This window comes from Papilio xuthus, unplaced genomic scaffold (genome assembly GCF_000836235.2).
Source record: "Papilio xuthus unplaced genomic scaffold, Pxut_1.1 DF828142.1, whole genome shotgun sequence".
Classification (NCBI taxonomy): domain Eukaryota; kingdom Metazoa; phylum Arthropoda; class Insecta; order Lepidoptera; family Papilionidae; genus Papilio; species Papilio xuthus.
The window spans coordinates 5,295,002-5,306,408 of record NW_013530507.1 but is presented as its reverse complement, the minus strand read 5'-3'; the positions used below and the strand labels follow the sequence as shown (position 1 = coordinate 5,306,408).

The 11,407-nt window shown below is 33.3% G+C and overlaps 2 protein-coding genes and 1 long non-coding RNA gene across 5 annotated transcripts; 2 read left to right on the top strand and 1 right to left on the bottom strand.

Annotated features, from left to right (window-relative positions):
* Positions 1-598: 598 nt before the first annotated feature.
* LOC106114394 (polynucleotide 5'-hydroxyl-kinase nol9) lies at positions 599-4,730 on the top strand. Its single transcript, XM_013307584.1, has 5 exons — positions 599-2,408; positions 2,640-2,874; positions 3,094-3,582; positions 3,773-3,933; positions 4,382-4,730. Exons 1-5 carry the CDS (start codon positions 851-853, stop codon positions 4,630-4,632), a joined length of 2,694 nt encoding a protein of 897 aa, XP_013163038.1. The 5' UTR covers positions 599-850; the 3' UTR covers positions 4,633-4,730.
* A 671-nt stretch (positions 4,731-5,401) lies between these two features.
* On the top strand, positions 5,402-8,035 carry LOC106114417 (uncharacterized). The gene is made up of 2 exons (XR_001227722.1): positions 5,402-6,065; positions 6,366-8,035. It is a non-coding gene; the product is annotated as an uncharacterized LOC106114417 (long non-coding RNA).
* Positions 7,727-9,992, bottom strand: Rho1 (ras-like GTP-binding protein Rho1). 3 transcript variants are annotated; one of them, NM_001312248.1, is given in 2 exon segments: positions 7,727-9,194; positions 9,401-9,415. In NM_001312248.1, a coding segment is annotated over 1 exon segment (579 nt). In that variant the 5' UTR covers positions 9,190-9,194; positions 9,401-9,415; the 3' UTR covers positions 7,727-8,610.
* Positions 9,993-11,407: the final 1,415 nt, after the last annotated feature.

Genomic DNA, 11,407 nt, shown 5'->3' with positions numbered 1-11,407 from the left:
GCTCGACGGATGACGTCATTTAAAGCGGCATGGCGCGGAATGCGTCCTGCACTGCGACGACATGCTAAACCGTGATGACCAAGAGGATCGACGTCTACCCCACAACGACAGCGATGGGGTTCGTTCGTTATTAAATATTAAAATATTGAGCTGATATCTTGAAAGTCATTGATGTATATGTACTTGCATATATTTAAAATTAAGTTATGTAGAAATATAATAAATAATGTACAAAAATATAAAAATATTTTGTTTTTATTTCCCCAATAATAATAGGATCATTTTAATAGAGGTATTTCATAGAAGGCTACTTGATATCGGCTCACTATAATAATAACTGATAAGTGGGTGTATTATTTTTGAACATTGATTTAATGTCAATTTTAATTTCATAAATTAGATTCCCACTTATCAGTTATTATTATAGTGAGCTAAATAAGCGTGCCTACGTATATAGATACCAAAAAAAAAAAAATTAGTTCAGCGATTATACGCATGGAGCGCCACAATCGCCGTGGATCCACGACTTCGTGCGAGTTGCCCCTCTTTCTATAGTATACTTATTATACTCTTTGGACATTTGATTTCCAAATAAGATATGACCTAAAGGTCTATATTACCAGGTCATAAAATTAAAAAAAAAAGACATTTGATTTGTTTTATCTTATTGACTTATTTTATCGAAGAAATGAAAACCTTTTATAAGATACAAGCACATGGTTTATAATTTAGTCACATAACTAGTGTATTTCTACATAAATAAGTAAACTGTGAATTAGAGCACAAGTATTCCTTACCTTGCTATATATCTAACAACATATACTGGGTCATATACCCTGTAGTTATAAATATGGAGTTTTTCGAAAAAGCTCACATACCAATAAGTGATGATTCCAAAAAAGACAAAAAACCAGATGAAAAAATAAAGAAACAACTAAAGCAAATGTTATATGGATACAAGAAAAGTGACAATGAGCTTATTAGAAAGTCGGAAAACGTAGAGGAATCGGATTCCACTTCAGTTAGCGGCTTTTCTGATTTAAACATTTCAAACGCTACTTCAGATAATGACACTACGAGAGCTACATTGGACAGTAGTGATCTAGATTCTATATCTAATTTAGTTGACAGTAATGAGGCTTCATTAATTGAAGGTACATATTCGCCAGTTAGAGACGTGAGTGAAGATTTATCCAATTCTAAAAGTGAAAGAGAATCTGAAATGAATGAAGAGAGTGACTCAGTTTTTACCTTCGGTTCTAATGTTAGTACTACTGAGACCAAATCTGATACTGAAAGTTCAACTCAATTTGATTCTGATGGAGTATTGGCTCAAAAAATTCACGATAGGCTAAATACAGTCAAATTTCCGCATGAAAAATTAAAAAGAAAGAGGATTGATAATAACAAGCACTCAATAATCTCAGCCTGTGAAGAAGAATTAATTGAACCGAAAATATCAAAAAAAGAAGATTCTCTTGCATTCACATGTGAAAATATGCAGTTCTCAGATTATTCAGATTTTCAAAGCAATGTCAATAAAGGCAGCGTCACATACACAGTCAAGCCAACCTCAACATTTGTGTCTATTACATCTAAAAATGCTAAAACTGAAAACTTTGATGATATTATGGGGCATTATAGAAATGCTATTTTTCAAAATATTAGTAATGAACGTCACAATGTAACACTTTCTCCTTTTAACATTTTGGAAGATGGTAATGATGATATACAAGTTGATAGTTCAATATCTGAATTGGGGGTAGAAGTAAATGTTAAGGATAGTGACATGACACAATCTACATCTGGGTCAGATGTTCAGAATGATGATGTGAACAATGATACAAATAATTCCCAAACAACAGAAGAAGATGTTACTTCCGATGATGTGGTATGCTCAACAGAAAACTATAAAATATATTATGGTTACGATTCTGTTATTATAGTTTTGAAACATCCTTCAGAATTGTTCATTCATGGTAAAGTTATTGTAAGCAAATTAGGAGGACTTGCTCAAATATATGGATGTAATTTAAAAAATACACCTTACTATGTGTATGCTCCATTTTACAATTTTGCTCACTGTGTCCGGACAATAGAGGGTTCAAATTATTGTACCGGATTGTTTGGCAATTTAACTTCAAAAGGAGTTTCCATCCCCGATGCTGAAGAAATTGTTACTAAAATGGGCACAAATGATGTAGTGTTAGCTTTTGAAAAATTGTTCACTTCAAAACAGGAATTTTTAGAACATAACTTCAAGGCTTGCAACTTGTTTCGTAAAACAGCAGAAAATGTTCCGTTGAACTTTAAAAGAGCCTCCGAGATGCTGGGATGTTGTTTGTATCCAGAACAGCCTTATAAACATTTTGAAGAAAATCCAAAATGGGAACTAGCAGCTAAAGCTGGTATAAATATTCTCTTATCACATGTTTCCAAGACCTGCACAAAAACATATTGTTATCTCTGTTTTCTAAAGAAAACGAGAAAGTTGACATGTTTTTGTACATGTTTAATCACTGAAAACTCATACATAATATATGTTGAATAATTGTTGTATTATAGTCAATGATCACTTCATTGTCAATCAAAATATTTATTTCTAATTTTGCTAATCAGTTTCATAAAACTTATTCCAGGCGCAGTAAATAAAAATATTAGTATGGTTTGTGGAGGTAAAGGTAGTGGGAAGTCGACATTCCTTCGCTACTATGTGAACTGGCAGATATCTTACAATGATGGGCCCATACTCGTTATAGATTTGGATCCGGGACAATGTGAATTCACTATAGCAGGCAGTATATCTGCAACGGTTGTCTTAGAAACAGAGCCTCTCCTAGGACCTAATTTTACACATCTCAAAAAGCCTAATATGTAAGTTTTTTAGTAATGCATATGTTGCAAATTGAGAAATCAATTTTTTTTTTATTAATTTTACTTAATACAAATCTGTTATTGACTATAAATGTGTATAGTTGTGACAAATTTTTAAATTTATAAATGAAAAAAAAATGAGGGTATTACTACTATGTGAGAACTCTGAACTAATAGATTTTCATACTACCCACTTCTTATTCTGTTCTATCTTTTCAGAATGCTGAACATTGGAATGATAAGCGCTATGGATAATCCGAAGCGCTATTTAAATGCTGTAGATCAGCTGATTGCCGAATGTAAAGACAATGATTTTATGAGCAGTATACCTTGGATTGTCAACACAATGGGTATGTGCAATGCCCTCGGTTTGAAATTCATCACTTACATTATACAACGCATTCAACCGACATTACTACTGCAAATAGAATTACAGAATACGAAGAAAAATTTCCCTTATCATTTGACAATACAAAAAGTTGAAGAATTATATGAGCAATATAAATACGATAGATTATTTGCTAATCTACCACGACAGAATGAATTGTCGTACACACATGTAGTAACTGAAGCAGTGACATTCCGTACGAATACTAACTCTGATAGTACGTCTTTAGCTGCAAGAGATCAGAGGTATCTTAATTTCTTATCTTATTTTGGACAAATTGCTGATTACTCATCATCACTGCTAAACGTCACCCCATATTCGTAAGTATTGATTTTTTTTCTAAAGTTACTTTTTTTTCAATGACACAATTGTTACATTTGATAAAAAGACTTGTTTAATTAGTGTTTAAAATTAAATATAGCATCTGTAAATATTTAATTTTTTTTTTGTTTTTAAAACATTGTATTGTAGGTAACTTGGTAAAAGCTCATTAATTTATTTCTATTACAGAGTTAGTTTACAAGATCTATATATCGCGACAAATATCAGAATTAATAGAGACTCAATTACCAAAGTGCTGAATGGGAAAGTGGTGGCACTCTGCAAACACACCGATAAGACTGCCAAGGTGTTTACACTGACAGATAAGCCTCTACTCTGTTATGGACATGGTAAGAAACTATTTATAGACTATACTATAAAGTCTTTGCTTTAATTTTGCGATTAGTATAAGGCAGAGCGCTATTTATTCCATAATAAGTAATAAATAATTAAATTTCCACACCAGCAAAGTCACTAACTATCCCTAGGAAAATTCCGTGTACAATATATATGGAATGACATTTCACGCGCAATATAGGATACCGTCATATAAGTACATAAGTGGTACAGTTCTTTTCAAATATCTTCGCGGCTCGAGGTCATCGGCGAGCTGCGCAGTGCCCTCTCTCTATTGCCCCGCTACAATTGAAATTGTGTTCCGCGCAGCGACTCGCGCGAAGTTAAGGGCCGTTAAAATATCTGAAAACTACTGTACGTGTAACTACATAGAAAAGTTGTATGTATGTAGAAGCGAGAGATGTTAATGGTAGTAACGCTAATAAAAAAATAACATTTCAGGACTTATTCGTGGTATTGAAAATGACATTTTGTATGTAATCACTCCAGTATCAGCTAAATGTCTATCTTCAATCAACACTATCCTTTACGCGGACTGGATGCCGGAATTAAGAGGTCAGGAGAAATTTCTCCCAGAAGGGACAATGGTGCCTTACAGAATGCTCAGTCAGTACGATCAGAGACAACTCATTTCAGCACCACGAAGAAGATTTAACCCAATACAACTATTAAAAATGTCAAGACACAAGTAACTTTGAAATTGAACATTCAGTTGACTCTTATGTTTGTTGTGGTGGTTTTGTATAAAGAATCTTGTGTAATTGTCGAAAATATATGTTGTACGTAACTCTAATTTAGTTTTCTTTTAATGTTTGAATATGCACAAACAAAACATACATTTATTTTCACTACTTTTTTTCCAATCTTACCTTCGATCACAATAACCTTTTTACCCCCACCGCTTTTTATCACGTCCCTTTTCACCAAATAACATTTACCATCTTTCAATAATTCTAACTGCTACACCAACTTGTATAATATATTGAATGTTCTCCACATTCGGCTATATAATTTTATCAAAATTGTTTTGTTTTTTAACAAACTTGTTACGCACTTATATTTTTGCATTGCATACAGTTTTGAAGCGGATATCCTTAATTCTGAAAGCACTCGCTAACTCCTAATACCACTGGCTCATTTCGCGTCCTGCATATTGATTTGAGAATGAATGCGCTATTGAGTCTATTATGCACTTTCAAACTTCTATCATACTGTTGTTATACTTAAGAAAAATGTACAACTTTTCGCTTTTGTTAACGTTCAATTTTTATTAAATATGCGAAGTACAGATTAACCAAAATATAAGATTATCTCTACCCAATGAATATCAAATTTTCTTGTCAAGTTTACATTTCTTGAGCGAAAGCAAAACGATTCTTGTATTTTTTACAAAACATTGTTTTCTATTTTAATTATAAAAGCGAAATTAATTAATGTGTTCTATATAATTGTAATTTATTGTAACGGAATGCATCGCTTGGGAAATTATAAAGTAGTGCTATTCCCCTTGAGCGTAACTAAAAAAATATAACGTATGAGTACTTAACTAATTAATTCTGTAGGATGGGCGTCGCCGGGGGATTAAAAAATGTAAAATAGATATCAAAACTACTTCGAACAAGACCATAACAATAGTAGCTGCTCCACCTAGAACTAGCCTAGACTGGCTGGCGACTCACGTGTTTTGTAGCAAAATATTTTCATTAAAAGTAATAGAAACATCTTGGGTTTTCTTTTCCGAAAACTCATTTTGAACTTGATCCCAACTAATTAGAGTAATATTGTCTTTAAATCTTAGTATATTGCAGACCTAAATTAAAAATAGAGCAAACGTAAAAATGTCCAATTCAATCAGCTGAGTTTGATGTTTACATGAAAATAAATATAGCACGTATCTCGCATGGTACGTTTTTGTATATGTAATGACGCATCACGGCTCAATGATGTCATGGGGCTGTGGAGGACAGCTAGGATACACTGACATCACTCGCAAACGTAGCTTCATTGTATTTACCTATTTGAAGGCACATCTAGCAACAAACATTGCATTGATTTAAGATTTTCATAGAACGATGCGAAAGCGATTATATAATAAACCATAAGACATATCTCAGAACATATCGAGGTTCCGATCCTTTTTATTTTTTTAATATACTACTACTGACAGAAATAACATTAATTAAAGTTGTACTAGACATATAGAAGACCGTTAAGTAGCAAATTAGCGTTGCATTAAGACGTTTACAATCTTACTATAAGCTCTATATTGCATACTTATGAGACCGTTGCAACGCGGCACCCCTCTACCCGTAATGGAAACATGACCGTTATGAATACGCGTATTTAATTTGTCCAACGTAATGATTCTGTTGGTCACACGCGGCATCAAGCGACGCCGAATTATCATTGTACGTTTATTTTCCAGATGACTAACGACAACATAACACTCTCGGCTCCTTGAATTGAATGAGTCATGATACTGCACGACTAGACCCGAACCCCGCGGTTATCATAAATTATGAATTGCTCCGAGAATAAATGAATCAATGTATTTGTTACTGGTTTCCACTGTCGACACCACATCGTATTGCTTTAATCATATATGAAAAAACAGAGATCACGACGTACGGGAGCTTCGACAATGGATACGCACGGTTACACTAGTAGTTAGGGAAATATATTTTTAAGATGTAGGAGTATTCACTTCTGTTGAATTAAGAAGGCAAAGCCGGAACGGAGCTGGCTAATCTGATCCTTTACCTTTTTGCAATAATTAAATAGTTTTACAAAACATGAGACTGATATGTGACGAAGTCAAAATTTATTTCAGATGCCAAAAATGTGAAGTCCATATTAATTTGATTAGGACCGAAATTAGAGTTAAAACTTGCTGCTATATTTAAATCCGTAAACATAACTGTTCAAACTTACCAATTGCAGTGACTAACAGATTTGACTATAACAAAATTAACAAAGAAACAATAACTAAGGCACTGAATGGAAAGTGCTGGCAGTCTGTAAACAGACTGATAAAATTGCAAAGGTGTTTACCTACACAGATAAACTAGTGCTATTTTATGAACATTGTAAAATTTTTTAATAAATTAATTATTGATAATTTAGGCAGATTATTCAGTTCACTTACACTCAAGAAGCTATAAATGACCTGTAGGCATCCCTTAGCGTAGATTTAGTATAACTTATCTAAGACAAATTCTTAAGGAACCATTGCAACCACTCTTGTGAATAGTTAAATCATATACTATCTCTGTCTTATGAATAGAGTTATGGAGATCCCAAAGATGTAACTCTATTCTTCGGAGAGGTTAATCAAGTGACTCTAGATGCTAGTTCTACTTATAAAGTAACATATTTTCTCTATTGTCACTTTTAAACTCTTTGTGTAAAGTACTAAATGAGTCAATGATGATGTAATTGTGAACAAAGTACATCATTAAACTCATATTTGTGTTATCATTCAAAGTGCTATAATATATAGTTGATTAAACTGATAAGTTAGAGTATCATGTTCATTTATATGCATTTCAAGGTTTGTCCATTGTATTGAGAAAGGTGTCAAGTTTAAAATTATACAAACATTGTTCAAATGCCTTCTTTAAGCTAATTTCACATTGGAATTGATGGCGAACAACCTCCTCGTGCACTAAATCTTCAGTTATTATCAGGGCATTTTGTTTAATAATTTGCAGGAGATTTAACCTATTTTTACTATGGATGTTGTCAAGGAATTCCTTGAAATTGAAAGTTCAATTAATTGTTAATAAATTTGTAATTGGAATAGTTCCAAAATATATTATTATAAATTATAAAAGGAAGTCTAATTATTTAGTGTTAATCCATGTATATTTGAAGATAATTTTGTACTTACAATACTAGTAAAACATAACATAAATGATTGATTTCAACTTAAATATTTTCCCCATTGATACCTTTGATTTATAAATGCTGTATTAAATTTTTATAAAAGTCAAAAAGTCTAGAAAAGAATAGTTAAAACATGGGGTTCCTTTATTACTAATAAATTATATTAGCATGCAATGTAATCATTTGGAAGATAAAATTTTACACAAACAATAGATTACAATAAAACTGCCATAATTAAATAAGAGATGGACGTGGCCGAGACACGCCCGACCTGGCCGACAGGCACTTGCTGAGTCAGATTGGGGCTCGTGCTCCATGTCAAATAAACATCCTACAATTTATACATCACTATTTTATTGAAAAATTAAAATACAAAATACCGAATTTAAGTCTCGGTGATATCGGTCCAGGCTAAATCTATATCCTGAGGAAATGCTATTCGATTATATAACATGATAATATAGCACTAAAAATTCCAGTTGGCGCACCGGGGCAGGAGCTCCCCATGGCTCGCTCGCCCCAGGGGCATCTGTTAAGGCAATTACGCTTACTCTTTATAGATATTCTATAAAATATACAAGTACCAATTGTGAAAGTATAGCCACACGAATACTGAGTGGATGTGCGTGCTGCGCGGGCCGCCGCTGGCGTCAGCTGTCAGTATCGGAAGGAAGCACTGTGTGGCCGGCGTCGCCACTGCTGCACAGTTCGAGTCGTTTCAAACGTAAGTTTACAGGCAGTATGCGAACAATTCATAAATCAGAGTCCCTCCGACAACAGCACAATTACAGCAGAGAACACCTGGTCTTCTTCTTCTTCTTGACTTGTAACGCGGCACGGGTCGCCGTTTCGAACACCTCGCGAACACCCTCCTTGCTCTTAGCGGAACACTCGAGATACGCGAACGCGTTGATCTTCTCGGCCATGGCACGGCCTTCCTGCGGCTTCACCGGCTCCTGCTTCATCTTGCGAAGCTCGTTGATGGTGGCCGGGTCATTGCGCAGATCCTTCTTGTTACCCACCAGGATAATAGGCACGTTCGGGCAGAAGTGCTTCACTTCGGGTGTCCACTTCTCTGGGATATTTTCAAGAGAATCGGGGGAATCTACCGAGAAACACATCAGGATAACATCGGTGTCTGGGTACGAGAGAGGGCGCAATCGGTCGTAATCCTCTTGGCCTGCCGTATCCCACAATGCGAGCTCCACTTGTTTGCCATCCACTTCTATGTCGGCGACGTAATTCTCAAATACTGTCGGCACATACACTTCCGGAAACTGATCCTTGCTGAACACGATCAAGAGGCATGTTTTACCGCACGCACCGTCACCGACAATCACTAGTTTTTTGCGTATCGCAGCCATCGGTCCTGTGAAACAATACAACGCAAATAATTATGATGAGCGTCAACGCCTTTCATGACTTATAAATATGGCGGCCGTATAGGAATATGGGAAGGGAGTAGTCAGACAGCCCTCAAATGTGAATAAGCACCTGAACTAGCGGAAGAAGAACAGCACCACCACATAGTACCCTCACATGCGAGGATGGTTATTTAGTATATTTTGTAGATACCTGAAGATTCTGGCTAATTTCTGCAGAATATTGACCTATCGACACTTTTTTAATCGTCTTTGCACATCACAAGCGGTGTTGCCGCATGTAACAAAACTAATAATTTCCATTGCTGTGTGAAAAACTTTATCCAATCTACTTGCTTCTGTATTGCAATTTAAAAACATTTTATTTCCTTAACAATAAAACAGCTGTTTTATGATTTTATTGAAATCTGATAAAAATGTTCATATATAAATGTATTGGGAAATGATTTTTTTATTACAGACGAAAATTATTATTTACTGACAATTTTTTGATCGGTTATATGGGATTATTTATTTGCAGTTTCCCTTAGATAGTTGTTTTTCGAGTCGTCTAATTATTAAAATCTTATGTAATACATACGTTTAATTTGTATAGTTGCCAACCAATATTAAAAGCAATGTTGTGTTAACTATATACAAGTTTAGCAAAAAAAATTAAGTTTTAAATAGCAAAACAACATAATTACCGGAATAAATAGATGTTATTGAATATCCTTTTAATTTGAAATAGCTAGATATTTAAATATTACTCAAAGATAAACTTGAAACTACGTTTAAAATTCGTTTCTTGTGGTTTATCATTTAGTTGCCAGTGGGTAAAATTGTAAACAACATAGATAAAGCTAAGACACTTGTTGCTAAATAAAGATAAAAAATTACTATATTTTAGAAATATTAATCCTTTTCATATTTATAAAATTACTAGTTGTCGCCGGCGACACCATACGCGCGGAATTAAAAAAAAAATAGTAGCCTATGTGTTCTTCCAGACTATGTTCTACATATATATTTGCTAAATTTCAGCGTGATACATGCCGTTGTTCTAGAGATACCTTCAAACGAATATCCATCCATCTACACATTTGCATTTAAAGTACCTATTAGTAAGATGGGCATTAAAGTTATGTTTTAAAGAATAATTATAATATTTTAAGATTTAAAAATACTGTTAAAATATCTAAAAGCTAAGCCTTGTATCTATTCTATGTTACTGAAGAACGTTTAAGCATAATTAACATATCACTACGTATTAAAACGAATCTAGGATTTGATTTTCGTGTCAATATCTTTACTTTATTTATTGAAGACCAGCTATCGCCTGCGAGTCTGTCCACGCCAATTTAAGAAAAAATAAAATAATGAGTAGCCTATGTAAGAACACACTACACATTAGACTATTTTCAACATCTTTGCTAAATTTCATCAAGATCCGTTCCGGAGATACCTTCAAACAAACATCCATCCATCCGTCTAAACATTCACATTTATTATATAACATGTATAGTATATATAATTAAGAAAGATATTTCATGTTCACTAATAGAATAGAAAAGTACTGATTTTTAGCGAAAGATGGCGTAATTCCTATGACCAACGTAATTCGTAAAAGTTGAAATAATACACAATCTCTTTTAATATGTTTTATTAACATTCATATGCAGTTTTCACTTAAAACTAAAGTTCCAACAAAAGAATAGTAACATATATTGCTTTATATAATGTAAATATTTTAAAATTTTGATTTAACTCTCTAGATTACAAAAATATATTTATTAAAAATTTGTACGAAAAACAACTTATTTTTTTTATAAGACGTACATAACTAAGGCAGTGAAAATGAATGGTTTAAATATAATTATTCCATTATCTTTAATATGCTTCAAGTTTAAGAAAAAAAAAAACGGCATAACATTATATTTCAAGTATGGATGATTCAACATTAGAAAACTATGGTTACATTTTTACGAGAATTTGTTTTCAAAATTTCTTCTACCTTAGCCATTATACGTTTGAAATAAACCAAGCACCAGTCTTAACAATATATGTATATCACAATAGGGTAGTGGCAAGCTCTGCTCAGATATATATTCAATTATATAGCATATATTATTCTTATAATTCTTAAAAGAATCCCCGATAAAAACAGTAAATGCAAAGAATTAAAAGTTAAATAATAAAAATCATAAAAAAAACAAATGTG